Consider the following 14,647-nt stretch of genomic DNA (forward strand, 5'->3'; position numbering starts at 1 on the left):
TTTTCATTATAATTAATTATTACCATTTTACTACCTTTATAACGTACTAATTTCTTAAACTCTGGCTTTTATTCTGCCATTTTGAAAAATAATTGCATACCTCTTATAATATTTTCTCTTGGGAACGTTAAGAATTATACATCATTCCTCACAGAAAATTGACTTTTTTCCTGTTAAACAGTATTTTTAGATAATTTCCTTATTGCCTTGGTGAGGCAAGCCAGATTAAGTCAGAGGAGAATGTTTAATGGAATGTTCCAGAAAGTTTTCTTATTTCTTCACTTTTGTGAATGGACACAGAAGCTGTTCCTATTCGTTTCATAGGTTCTAGGTTAACTTGTACAGAAAAGCCATCATACTGTTCTTTGAAATGCACATGCTTTAGGTTAATTTACAAACTACTTGAAAAGTTAGGCATTGCCTTCATCTCCCTTTCATTTAAAATATACTGCAATGGCATAGAAATATTCAGATCTGATAGAGTATGTACATCCAAAATAGAGAGTTGAGAAAATTATCTTGATCCTACCATTGGATTTTAAAAACAGTTTTACTGAGAGATAATTCACATGTCAGATTGTTCAGCCATCTAAAATGTACAACTCAGTGTCTGTTAGTATATTCACAGCATTGTGTAACCATCACCACATTCAATGCTAGAATATTTTCACCACTCTGAAAAGCAACCCCACATCTCTTAGCTATGATGGCAGTCCTTCTCCATGTCTCTCCACCTACCCCAGTTGCAGGCAACCACCATCTGCTTTTGTCTCCATAGATGTGTGTGGCCTGCATATTTTATATAAATAGAGTCATACAATGTGAAGTCCTTTCTGACTGGCTCTTTCACTTAGCATAATGTTTTCAGAATTTTATCCATGTTGTAGCCCATATCAATAGTTTATTTCTTCTTATTGTCAAATAATAGTCTATTTCATGACTACACCAGTTTTCCATTCATTCATCAGCTGATGGACCTTTAGGTTGTTTCCACTTTTTGGCTATTATGAAAACAGCTGCTGTGAACATTCATTTACAGGTTATTATATGGACATATGTTTTTAACTCCCTGCCATTGTACTTTATCCTCAGAGTTAATCGGGCAGATTGCAGCACCAGCACCGTTTTACCCGCTGCCCTTCCTGCCTTCTCAGTTCCTGCTCCTCTAGCCTTATCCATTCAGACCTGGCAGGCAATCTTCTCTTCATGAAGCCTTCCCTGACTGTTCCGACTCTCACTGACCTTATGACTCAGCACTTGTTGCCCAGTCTGCAGAACAACGTAGCCCTTAATTTCACATGGCTTTAATTTTAATGGAAGATAATTTTGTCTCATCATAAGTTTGCTTAAAGGGAAAATAATATATGACATACATGTCACCTATCCTTGTATAAATTAAAAACATTTTAGCTTGGCAGCTTTTAGCATAGAACAAAATACTTTATACTATGCAAATTATTTCTTGTTTTTCTTTTTCTTTTTTTTTTTTTTTGAGACGGAGTCTCGCTCTGTCACCCAGGCTGGAGTGCAGTGACCGGATAGCAGCTCACTGCAAGCTCCGCCTCCCGGGTTTACGCCATTCTCCTGCCTCAGCCTCCCGAGTAGCTGGGACTACAGGTGCCCGCTACCTCGCCTGGCTAGTTTTTTGTATTTTTTAGTAGAGACGGGGTTCACCGTGTAGGCCAGGATGGTCTCGATCTCCTGACCTCGTGATCCGCCCATCTCGGCCTCCCAAAGTGCTGGGATTACAGGCTTGAGCCACCGCGCCCGGCCGCAAATTATTTCTTATTTGAGGCATTGACACAGTAAATCTTTTCTTCTAAGTGTACTTTTAGCACTTAAATATGAAATTAAAAATAATTAGTCTAATAGAGGAGAATTGTTCAATCAAATGCTCATGTTTTTCTCAGTATGAAAAAAGAATCTAAATTTGCCTTCCTTCACTATATAGCCAGAACTGTATTTCTGGATGGCTGCCAGTTTGTCAGCTGAACAGTTCTGGCTGCAGCTTGTCTTATGAATGACAGTCCAGGGTTTTCAGCTCCATGGCTCAGCGTGTCTCTGCTGGTCTTGTCGGTTATGTACTACCTACTCAATCCAGGAGGTGCTGTTTACATTGTAGTACATACCTGACTGTTGCCCACTGAGTCATACAGAGAGAAAAGTAAGCTACAAATTATACGCTCCCCCTCCCCATTTGCTGCCATTTTCAGTAGTGTGAGCTATAGACCACTTCCATTGGAATGCCACCTGCCTAACACAGTTGTCAAGATATAAAAAACAGTAAACATTATGCCAATAGCAAATATTATCTGCAGCTCACTATGTACCATGTACTCTTCTACGTGCTTCTAAGCAAATTTTATCTGTAGCTCTCTATGCACCATGTACTTTTCTAAGTGCTTCTTGTGCAGTCCCTGGTTTAATCTTCCCAATATCCCAGTGAAGTAGATGGTATTATTCTACTTCATAGATAAAGAACCAGAGATACAGAAATTTAATAGTATCTGGTAGAGCTGGAATTCCGACACAGACCTTCTGGCTTCTGTGTAGATACTGCCTCTCAAACCATTCCATGAAACACCTGGTTGGGTGAGATGGCTCATGCCAGTAATTCTAGCACTTTGGGAAGCTGAGGCAGGAACAGTGCTTGAGCCCAGGAATTTGAGACCAGCCAGCACAATATAAGTGAGACACTGCTTCTACCAAACAAAACAAAACAAAACAAAACAAAAATTAACAGTTATCTGAGGGTGCATGCCTATAGTCCTAGCTACATTGGGAAGCTGTGGTAGGAGAGTCGCTTGAGCTCGGGATATCAAGGCTGCAGTGAGCAGTGGTCAAGCCACTGCACTCCAGCCTGGGTAACAGAGTGAGACTCTGTCTCATAAATAAAACGTTTTGTATAGATTCCCATAGAAGTGAGTCAGACATCAGGCATGGAATTATTAGCCATTTTGATGTCTGCCTTGGAGTAAAACATTTAATAAGGGACAGCTTTAAACCATCTCAATCAGTAGCCTCTAACTTCTCTAGAAAGTTCTTATTTCATTAATTTCTAAGCAAGAGACTACCTGGATTAAGACGTTTGGTGGGCATCACTTTGAGATGAAGAATCTCGATTGGGAAGAAGGGAGACCTCTACTTGACTGGAGCCTTCCCAATGATATCATTGAGTGTCCCCTGGAAGAAACTTGAGAACAAGATGTGCATCATGCCATATCTCTATGGAAAGGAAATTCTTCACAAGGAAACAAAGGCAAACAATTGATCATCTGATTCTCATGGGAAAGTTTTCATTATAAAAGAAAAAAAAGGGCCAGGTGCAGTGGCTCATGCCTGTAATCCCAGCACTTTGGGAGGGCAAGGTAGGTTGATTACCTGAGGTCAGGAGTTCAAGAACAGCCTGGCCAATATGGTGAAACCTTGTCTCTACTAAAAATATAAAAATTAACCAGGAATGGTGGTGTGCACCTGTAGTCCCAGCTACTTGGGAAGCTGAGGCAGGAGAATTACTTGAACCCAGGAGGTGGAAGTTGCAATGAGCTAAGATGGTGCCACTGTGCTCCAGCCTGGATAACAGCGTGTGACTCCATCTCAAAAAAATAAAATAATAAAAAAAAAAAGGACAAAATATACTGGTCAATATCCTAAGGGCAAGACAAGCCCCCTTCGAGATTAGAAAATAATACTATATGCAAAGTAACATCAATAACAATCAAAATAGACATGATTCACTACAAAGGTAATCTGCACCAAGTAGCAACGTATGAGTGTGTGGTTGAGAATATTGTCTATAATATGTGTACTAGAAAGAAGAGGCCTCAAGAAGCAGTTCAGAGCTGGAAATGTAGATTAGGGAATCTGGGTCAAAATTTTGAGATTCTAGGAGTCCTAAGAGAATTTAAAAGAGGAATAGCAGCTGGGTGTGGTTGCTCACACCTGTAATTGCAGCACTCTGGGAGGCCGAGTTGGGCAGATCATGAGGTCAGGAGTTCAAGACCAGCCTGGCCAACATAGTGATACGTGTCTCTACGAAAAATACAAAAAGTTAGCCAAGTATCGTGGCGGGCACCTGTAATCCCAGCTACTTAGGAGGCTGAGGCAGGAGAATCACTTGAACCCTGGAGGCAGAGGTTGCAGTGAGCGGAGATCACACCACTGCACTCCAGTCTAGATGACAGTGCGAGACTCCGTCTCGAAAAAACAAAACAAATAAACAGGAATAGAAAGGGATAGGACTGAACATCAGAGGTTGCTGCGTTTAGAAATAAAGTGGGGTCAGAGGAGCAGAGGGATCATTTGGTCACTACTCGCAGTTGCTACTGAGTAAAGCAGGATAGAGTCCTTCGTGACCCTTGGACTTTTTTATTGGAATTATTTAAAAATCAGATTTTGGTATAAAAAACAGTAAATGATGAAAAATAGATCTCTGGATGAGACCATGTGTCACAGAGTCCAATGGAAGGAGAGAAACAGGATAATAGAAAATCTGCAAAAAGTAGACAAAAGTTATGTTTTTATTATAGAAGAAAAACTTTATTTAAAGAGAAATGATTAAGGGAAAGGGAAAAACTGAAACCTGTGGGTGAATACTAACAGAGAATGAGAATATTTAGATCAGCCTGAAGACAGACGAGGATAAAAAATGTAATGGAAGCCTGTAATCCCAGCACTTTGGGAGGCCGAGACGGGTGGATCACGAGGTCAGGAGATCGAGACCATCCTGGCTAACACAGTGAAACCCTGTCTCTACTAAAAAAATACAAAAAACTAGCCGGGCGAGGTGGTGGACACCTGTAGTCCCAGCTACTCGGGAAGCTGAGGTGGGAGAATGGTGTGAACCTGGGAGGCGCAGCTTGCAGTGAGCTGAGATCCGGCCACTGCACTCTAGCCTGGGCGACACAGCGAGACTCCGTCTCAAAAAAAAAAAAAAAAAAAAAACAAACAATGTAATGGGAACTAGATAAGAGTTTTCTAAAAATCATCTTAGTAAGATGTAATTTAACAAAACTTGGAATATCTTAAACTATTAATGACAATGTTTCTAAAGCGTCTTTAAAAACTCAAATGTAAATATAACTACTCTTAATTTTTTTTTACTAATCCTTAGTATCTTATGTGTAAACACCCTCATTTTAACAAACATTTTTAGCAGTTTAAATTTCAGGAAAGATGATGAAAGTATGAATCATTTTTAGCTGTTTTACAAAAAGTGGCTATTTTTGAAATCTGTCCTTATTGGCATCAGGTTTACAAAATGTACTTTATACATCTGCCTAAATACATATTACTCATCAACTTATGAGAAATAACATTTTTAAGATAGAAGGTCTCTAGATTTTACAAAAATAATTTTAAACACTTTCTTTTTCAAGCCTGAAGAAGAAAATGAAGAATTAAGAAAATTTTTTGAGTTACTATCATCACTGGAGTATAATGTGGATCAAATAAGGAAGAAAAATCATGAATTAGAAGAGGCGGCAACTGGGTATGGTTTTCATATTGTAGAACATTTTAATAATTTATTAATTGATTTAACTCTAATTTTACTTGACTAAAACCTAGATACAAATTCATTTTATGTCTGCATTTTCATAATTAAACGAAATTATTTTAAAATGTATTTCAGAAACTCACAACACAACATTATAGGCATGCGAGTCATGGGGGCGGGAATCAGCTGAGCTGCTGGGGCAAGGTTGGGATGAAAAAATTTGTATTAAAAATATGTGAAAAAAGAACACAATCTGAAATTTTTTTGAATGCGAAAATACTACACTTACTTTTTTTTTTTTTTTTTTTTTTTTGAGACAGAGTCTGACTCTGTCATCCAGGCTGGAGTGCAATGGTGCATTCTCTGCTCACTGCAACCTCCATCCCCTGGGTTCAAGCGATTCTCTGACCTCAGCCTCCTGAGTAGCTGGGATTACAGGTATGCACCACCACACCTGGCTAATTTTTGTATTTTTAATAGAGACGGAGTTTCACCATGTTGTTCAGGCTGGTCTTGAACTCCTGACCTTGTGATCCACCCATCTTGGCCTTGCAAAGTTGGCATGAGCCACTGCACCCGGCCACTTATTCTTTAATGATTTTGAAAACAGTAATGACAAAGCCTTGGACATAAAATGTCAAAACTGCACTCTTCATTATCTAGTTTGAATTTTCATTTCTGAAGATATTTTTGCTGTCTTTGGTCATCTTCCTTTTGCAGTATCCTTCTCTGCTGCATTCAGATTCTTTAAAGAAGACCTATTCGTGTCATTCTTTAACATCGAAATTCATCTTGATATGTAGCTTGTATTTTGTTTCTGCTTCTTTTTCTTTCAGATATAAAACATATCACGGAAATTTTACATGGGTCTCTTTGTTGTATACATGAAGTATACATGTTATTAAACTTGTTTTACAGAAATAAATTATGTATATATAAATATATGTATAACTTAAGAGTAAAATGAGCATTCATGTTTTGATCACAGATTTTTTTTAAAAAATGGAATGTGTCTTTGAAGCCCTGAACACAGATACTTTTCTGTTTATTTACTGAGCACTTAAGTTGGTTTTCTGATTCTAATCAACATTTTTCTGTCATTGTCTTTCTCTATATGGTTCTGCCTATCTTTCATTTTGTTGACATTTTGTCAGGAAAGATCTCTAGATCTCTTCGTCAAAGTCTTTAACCCCGCCCCATTCCTTTTTTCTAAAACTACCTGTTTCCTTTTTCTCCTCAAATCAGATATTAAAGATGTTTTTCTTCTCTTTTTCTGCATTGAATGATCTCCTTGATGCTTTTTGGGTGTACTTTTTTTTTCTTCTTATAGACTGTGGTCAATGGGTATCAGAATGTATTTTTGTGTCTTTTTCAAACATATATGTGTTTTACTTTTTTATCTTGGTTACTCATCTCTGAGTTATGGCTTATATTTAGTAATAGATTATTTTATCTTAGCATACCAAAATGGATATGAATAGTTTATTTATAAAAAACTGTATGGTCAGGCCAGGCATGGTGGCTCCTGCCAGTAATCCCTGAACTTTGGGAGGCCAAGATGGGCAGATCATTTGAGATCAGGAGTTTGAGACCAGCCTGAATAACATGGTGAAAATCCATCTCTACTAAAAATACAAAATTAGCCAGGTGTGCTGGTGCATGCCTGTAATCCCAGCTACTTGGGAGGCTGAGGCAGGATAATCATTTGAACCCAGGAGACAGAGGTTGCAGTGAGCCGAGATCGCACCACTGCACTTTGGCCTGGGCAATAAGAGTGAAATTCAATCTCAAAAAAAAAAAAAAAAAAAAGTATGGTTATAATGTCACTTTACCTGCCATATATGCCATAAAATTGTTCTTCATATTATTTATCTAAGATTATAATTTCATATAGAATGCTTTCAAACTGTGTTCAGCTGAAACTGAGAGGATCATAGTTTATAGATTTGTTTCATTGATATGCCATAACATAATATCTGTTTAAACATTAAATACTCTTAAAAATACTTGACTTACTAATTCTGTACATTTCTGCAGATGTAAGAAATGCCTAGAAATGACAATAAATATGTTTAATGTGTTTGTAAATGAAGACTTCAGTTTCCATGAAGACTTAAAAACAGCTCAACTGAAAATGGATATTCTGGTTAAGAAGGTAAAACATCAGGTAATTTTCTTTAAAAAAATTTTTTTATCTTAAGGTAAAGGTACCTAGATATTAAGCCCTGCATGCTTTTGCTATTAATCTTGATGCTTTCCCTTCCAACCCCAACAGGCCCCAGTGTTTGTTGTTTCTCTCCCCAAGTCCATGTGTTCTCATCATTCAGCTTCCACTTGTAAGTGAGAAGATGCAGTGTTTGGTTTTTTGTTCCTGCGTTAGCTTGCTGAGGATAGCAACTTCAAGTTCATTCATGTCCCTGCAAAGAGCAAGATCTCATTCATTTTTATGGCTCCATGGTATTCCAAGATGTATATATGCCACATTTTCTTTATCCTGTCTGTCATTGATGGACATCTGGGTTGATTCCATGTCTTTGCTGTTGTGAATAGTGCTGCAAAGAACATACAAATGCATGTATCTTTATAATAGAATAACTTATATTCCAACATAAGGTAATTTTAAATCAGTTTTGGAATTAAAAATTATGTAATTTTGGGAAATATTCATGATGGAAAAACCCAAATTCTGCCAAAATATGTTTAAGGAGGTTTATTCTGAGCCAATATGGTGACTGTGGCCCTGGGTTACACAGTCTCAAGAGATCCTGAGAATGTTTCATGAGACAATCACATTATAGTTTGGTTTTGTACATTTCCAGTGGACAGAAGTTGTAGGGAAAATCGTAAATCAATATGAGGAAGGCAGATATTGGTTCAGCCTGAAAGTGGGACATCAAAAAGGAGGGGCTAACAAGTCATAGGTGGGTTTTGGGGATTCTTTAGGTGACAATTGGTAAAGAAAATCTGTTGTCTAAAACTGGAAATAGGTAGAAAGGGAGGCCTTAATTAAGATAAGGTGGTTATGGAGGCCAAGGTTCTTATTATGTAGATGAAGCCTCATAGCTGGCAGCCCTCAGAGAAAACAGAGGGCAAATGTATCTTTTCAGAGAGTCAGATGAATGCATCAGGCTCATAGTCTTCCCTAAATCTGGAAAGATCTACAAGGGGAGAGATTGGGCTACATTAATGAAGACTTCTTACAGATGCAATTTCCCCCACAGAAGACAGCTTTGTATGGCCATTTCAATCTCTTGGCCCTGCAGCAGCCATTTCAAAACATGTCAAAAAATATATTTGGGGGTAAATATTTTGATTTCCTTCAGCTTCTGCTATCTGTGATGTTGTACCAGAATCAGGTTAGAAAGTAAGCCACATTATAAGAGTTAATAAAACCCATCTGATGAGATTTTATAGTTTGAAGGGTGTGATTCTCAGACCCTTTAGATAGAAATTGGGGCAAAAGAAAACAAGGTCTTATTCCTCAACATAAATCTCTCAGTGCTTTAAGCAGTGAAAGAAAGATTTTTCATTTAATTTTACAGATTTGATACTAATGAAAAGGATAGTTTTTAAAATATATTTTTCTATAAAAAGGACAGGTTTTTTATTCTCTTATGTCTTGAACCCTGGCCAGTGATCTGAAACCAAGCAGTACACGTCTCCAGATCACTAGTACCAAATAAATTTGGGGGCATAATAGGTTTATTGAGAAATAATTAACACACCATGAAATTCATTCATTTAAAATATACAATTCATTGACTTTTATTATTTTCAGAGTTACACAATCATCATTACAATCAAGTTTAGAACATTTTCATCACCCTAAAAAGAAACCTCACATCATTTAGCCATCTTTGCTGGTTTCCCCTTCCTCCCTCAGCCCTAGGGAACCACCCACCTTCTTTGTATAGATTTTCCTATGAGCCCCTGAAATAAAAAGCAAGTGGTCTACTGTGACTGGCTTATTTTACTTAGCATAATCTTTCATGCTGTATCTGTGTTGTAGCAGGTATTAAAGCAGGGTTTTTGCTCCTTAGTTCAGCTAAGTCCGAGTTCTTGTCTCACGATCAGAAAAAAATTAGGCACATGAACACATTGAAGGATGAGGAGGACAAAATTTATTAAGTGAAAGGAAAGCTCTCAGCAAAAAGAGAGGTCCTGCAAACAGGTTTCCACCTCACAACTGAATACCAGGACCACCCACCACACATGAGCTAAAGAGGCCAGGTTCCTCTTCTGCATAAGGTGTGAATTCCTGGTGGCTCCACCCCATTCCCCCAGTGCCTGTGGGCCTCCATTCCACTGCTGGCATGTCCAGGCAAGACCCTGTGCAGGTTCCCTTAACTGCACAAAATATCTGGTGTAGACACTTGTGGGGCTGGTTGGAGATTCTCCAGGGACCCTTCCAAATTCGCCTAGGCATTTTGCTGTCTCCTGATTCTATCAGTATCAGTACTTAATTTCTTCTTATTGCTGAGTAATACTCCATTGTATGGATACATCAAACATTTTATTTATCCATTCATCAGATGAATGGACTTTGGGTTCTTTCCCACCCAAAGGTTATGGACCTTTGGGTTCTTTCCACTCTTTGACTCTTATTAATAATGCCACTGTAAATGTTTATGTATGAATTTCTGTGTTTGCATTTGTTTTTATTTTTCTGACTGGAATTTCTGGGTCATATGGTAACTTCATGCTTAACCTTTTGAGGAGTTGCCAGTTTGTTTTCCAAAGTGACTGCACCACTTTACATCCCCAGCAGCACTGGATAAGAGTTTTAGTGTCTTTACATTTTTCCTAACACTTACTTTCTCTTTTTTATTGAACAAATATTTCATCCTGTGTCGTGAAGTGATACCACAAGGTGGTTTTGATTTACATTTTCCTAATGACTGATTATATTAAGCATCTATTAATGTGCTTATTATTCATCTTTATATCGTCTTTGCAGAAATATGTATTCAAAATCTTTGCCCATTTTAAAAATTTTATCTTATTTATGAATTGCAAGGGTTCTTCATATATCCTATATATGTAAGTTCCTTATCAGATATATACTTTTCAAATATTTTTTCTGTTCGGTGGCTTGCCTTTTCACTTCTTGATACTGTTTTCTCAGGCACAGGAGTTTTCAATTTTGAAGTCCATTGAATCCATTTTTTTTTTTTGGAGTCATATGCAGTCACAAAGATTTATGCCAATGTTTTCTTCTCAGAGTTTTATAGTTTTAGCTGTTACAGTTAATTGTTTTGAGTTTATTTTTAAATATGATATTTGGTAAGAGTCCAACTTTATTTTTTGCATATGGATACCCAGTTGTCTCAGCACCGTTTGTTGAAAGGACTATTCTTTTCCCATTTTGTTCTTTTGTTAGCCTTGTATAAAATCAATTGACTGTAAATGTGCGGGTTTATTTTTAGATTATCAATTCTTAGTTTATGTCTATTCTTATACCAGGCCAAATCAAATTTAATGAGAGGTTTTTTCCAATCATGTTGTACATTACCAGTTGTTTAATGTCATAATAAAAATTAAATGTAGTGGAGTATCTTTAATGTCACCCTTTGTGTCTCAAAGGGGTCTGTGGCCAGCTTATACCTTACTTATTCTAAGACATGATGGGAAGTCTGGCTTATAAGACAGTTTATATCTTTTTTTTCTCCATTCAAACCTTTAATCTCTTATCCAGTGCCTCCCTCTATAGTTTTATTTTCAGTAAATTTTGGTCCCAGAATGTGCTGACATAGTCTACTATATAGTGCATTATGTTTTACTAACTCATTATAATTCATGGAATCTTTCATAGATGTTTACCATCCAGGAAGTCTGAGCTCCCAGCTTTCCTCAGTGGAAACCAAGTGAAGTCATCATCTTTCAGCTCGCAGATCCTCTTTCCACCTGGTAGCTGGTTTTCTTGTGTAGCACTGTGGCTAATTATATTATTGGTGCAGATCTTGCATTCTCAGAAACCACAGTTCCCTGTGTTGACCTTTTGTCACTGAAACAGAGATGCACAGCTCTGCCTTCTAGCTCAGTAGAAGATTCGTGGAATAAACAGTTTAGTGCATTCCAAGAAAATCATCACCCACGTGTTTGATGTTGATGCTTGCCATTGGCTGGAACCTTGGTTGGGGCAGGCAGCATGAACACTGACAATGGCACTCTCGGGCTCTCTTTGAGGCCTGAGCTCTCTCACAATCTGGGGGCTGGGTTCAAAGGGAAAGTAACCTGAGATAGAAGAAGCTACATGGTATCCCTTTTACTGAATTCTGTTCATTAGAAGGAAGCCAGTAAGGTTGACCCATATTCTTTTTTTTTAATGGGATGAATATAGCTTCTCTTTTGTTTTAATTAACATGTATATACATAATTATGGGCTATAGAGTGATATTTTGTTTCATGTATATAGTGTGTAATGATCAAGCTAATTAGCATATTTACTACTTTAACCATTTTTCATTTCTTTGCATTGTGAACATTCAAAATCTTCTAGCTTGCTAAAAATATACAATAAATCATAGTTAACCATATTCATACTACAATGCCACAGAACACCACAACCTATTCCTCTCATCTAACTGTAATTCTGTAACCATTAACCAGCCTCCCCTTTCCTACTTCTATGAGCTTTTTTCTTCTTGTTAAGAGACAAGGTCTTGCTAGTGTAGTCTGGGCTCTGGGAACTGTAGTCACCCAGACTAGAGACAGTGGCTTGATCATAGCTCACTGCAGCCTCAAACTCTTGAGCTTATGTGATCCTCCCACCTCAGCCTCCCACCTCCACCTCAGCAGCTAGGATTATGGGCATGCGCCATTGCAACTGTCTGATTTTTTACTTTGTAGAGATGTCTGCCTATGTTGCTCAGGCTGCTCTAGAACTTTTGGCCTCAAGTGATTCTCCTGCCTTGGTCTTTCAAAGTGCTAGAAAATTACAGGCATCAGCCATGTTGCCCAGACCTCAATTTTTCTTTAGCTCCCACACATGAGACTATGCAGTATTTATCTTTCTGTGTCTGCACTTAACATAACATCCTCCAGACTGATCCACATGGCCACGGATAACAAGATTTCATTCCTTTATATGGTGAATAGTATTATTCCATTGTGTATGTGTACTACAATTTTTTGTTCATTAATTTGTTGATGGATATGTAGGTTGATTCCATACATTAGCTGTTGTGAATAGTGCTACAATAAACATACGAGTACAAATATTGTTTTGACCTATTATTTTCTTTTCTGTTGCCTGAATACCCAGTAGTGGGGTGGCTGGATCCCTCGGCAGTTCCATTATTAGTTTTTTGAGAAAACCTCATGTTGTTTTCTATAGTGGCTGCACTAATTTACCTTCCTACCAACAGCATATGAGTTTAGTGTTCTCTGAAACTTCCCAGCATTTGTTATTTTTTGTCTTTCCAATGATAGCCATTTATTCAAACTGGAGCAAGATTATATCACATTGTAGGTTATTACAATTATAATTGCTTACAACAGGCATGCTCTCACACATCTTCAGTGTTAACACACTGTTTAGTGGGTAATTTGGTCTACTCTCAGGACAACTTTTTAAAAAATACAAGTCATTAAGAGTTATTTAAGGAAAAGTGAAATACTAAGCATTTGTCTTTGCTATCTTTACAGATCAAATATGAAAATAGCAGTGATCAGCACCAAGCTCCTTATGGAGAAAGAGCATGTGAAATCTTTTCTTAGCACTCTTCCTATGAGGCCAGGACTCAACAGAAAATACATTCCTGAAACACCCATAAGAATTCCTACTTCAAACCCACAGACTTCAAATACCTGCAAGAACTATTTAACTGAGGTTAGTCATATTACTGTTTCTCTTTTGCGTTTCATTTCTCTAATAAAATTCTTGTTTTTAATTTGGTGAAATACTGAGTTCTTCTGTTGACTTATGCATGTTAAGTAAAGATCATAATTAGCTGTGTTAACACAGAAAGGAAATGGGAACTTCACATTTTTTAATTCCCTGGAGCTCCCATTTTCAACAGATACCCATTTGCTAACTTTGTTCAATAAATGTGACTAAACTAACACATTAAAATTTCATTAAAAGCTGCATTTAAGTTTTAGAAATTGCATGTTATCGCCTAATAACTGAAGGTATGCTTTGAGATGCTTTGGTCTACTCTCTAATTCATTGTAATTTGGCTTTGGTTCATACCACTTCTTTTGTTCTGTTTTGTTTTTGTTTTTGAGACAGAGTCTCACTCTGTTGCCCAGCCTGGAGTGCAGTGGTGTGATCTTGGCTCACTGCAACCTCTGCCTCCCGGGTTCAAGCGATTCCTCTGACTCAGCCTCCAAAGTAGCTGGGGCTAGAGGCACCCATCACCACGCCCAGCTAATTTTTGTATTTTTACTAGAGATGGGGTTTCACCATACTGGCCAGGCTGGTCTCAAACTCCTGACCTTGTGATCCTCCGACCTCAGCCTCCCAAAGTGCTGACATTACAGGCATGAGCCACTGCTCCTGGTCCATACCACTTTTAAAGTTTCTTTGCACTAGCCGGGCACAGTGGCTCACACCTGTAATCCCAGCTCTTTGGGAGGCCAAGGCAGGTGGATCACGAGGTCAGGAGTTTAAGACCAGCCTGGCCAAGATGGTGAAACCTTGCCTCTACTAAAAACACACACACACACAAAAAAATAAAATTGGCCTGGTATGGTGGCAAGAGCCTGTAATGCCTGTTACTAGGGAGGCTGAGGCAGAGAACTGCTTGAACCCAGGAGGTGGAGGCTGCAGTGGGCCGAGATTGTGCCACTGCACTCCAGCCTGGGTGACAGGGTGAGACTCTGTCTCAAAAATAAAAAATAAAAAAGTTTCTTTGCACCATCTCAACTCTTCCTACCTATAATCACAAGTGAATGACTGGCATCCAAACACTTAACCGTATATGAATGTTTATTATTTAATAGAATCCAAAATAAGTGCACTTTATGAATTAAACAAAACACTAAAATATTCATTTCCATTTATATGTTAAAAACTTTGTACTTGGCCAGATGCAGTGGCTCACGCCTGTAATCTCAGCATTTTGGGAGGCCGGGGTGGGCGGATCATTTGAGGTCAGGAGCTTGAGACCAGCCTGGGCAACATGATGAAAACCTGTCTCTATTAAA

The 14,647-nt window shown here is 38.1% G+C and overlaps 1 protein-coding gene across 1 annotated transcript in view; it reads left to right on the top strand.

Annotated features, from left to right (window-relative positions):
• Nucleotides 1-14,647, top strand: part of LOC140710980 (uncharacterized) — a 52,699-nt gene that overhangs the window by 21,891 nt on the left and 16,161 nt on the right. The window contains exons 5-8 of the mRNA XM_073013978.1: nt 5,379-5,491; nt 7,535-7,664; nt 11,310-11,404; nt 13,145-13,328. Of these exons, the coding sequence (XP_072870079.1) occupies nt 13,152-13,328 (177 nt within the window). The 5' untranslated portion in view covers nt 5,379-5,491; nt 7,535-7,664; nt 11,310-11,404; nt 13,145-13,151. The remainder of the gene's footprint in view (nt 1-5,378; nt 5,492-7,534; nt 7,665-11,309; nt 11,405-13,144; nt 13,329-14,647) is intronic.

Source organism: Chlorocebus sabaeus, unplaced genomic scaffold (genome assembly GCF_047675955.1).
Source record: "Chlorocebus sabaeus isolate Y175 unplaced genomic scaffold, mChlSab1.0.hap1 unalloc_scaffold_114, whole genome shotgun sequence".
Taxonomy (NCBI): domain Eukaryota; kingdom Metazoa; phylum Chordata; class Mammalia; order Primates; family Cercopithecidae; genus Chlorocebus; species Chlorocebus sabaeus.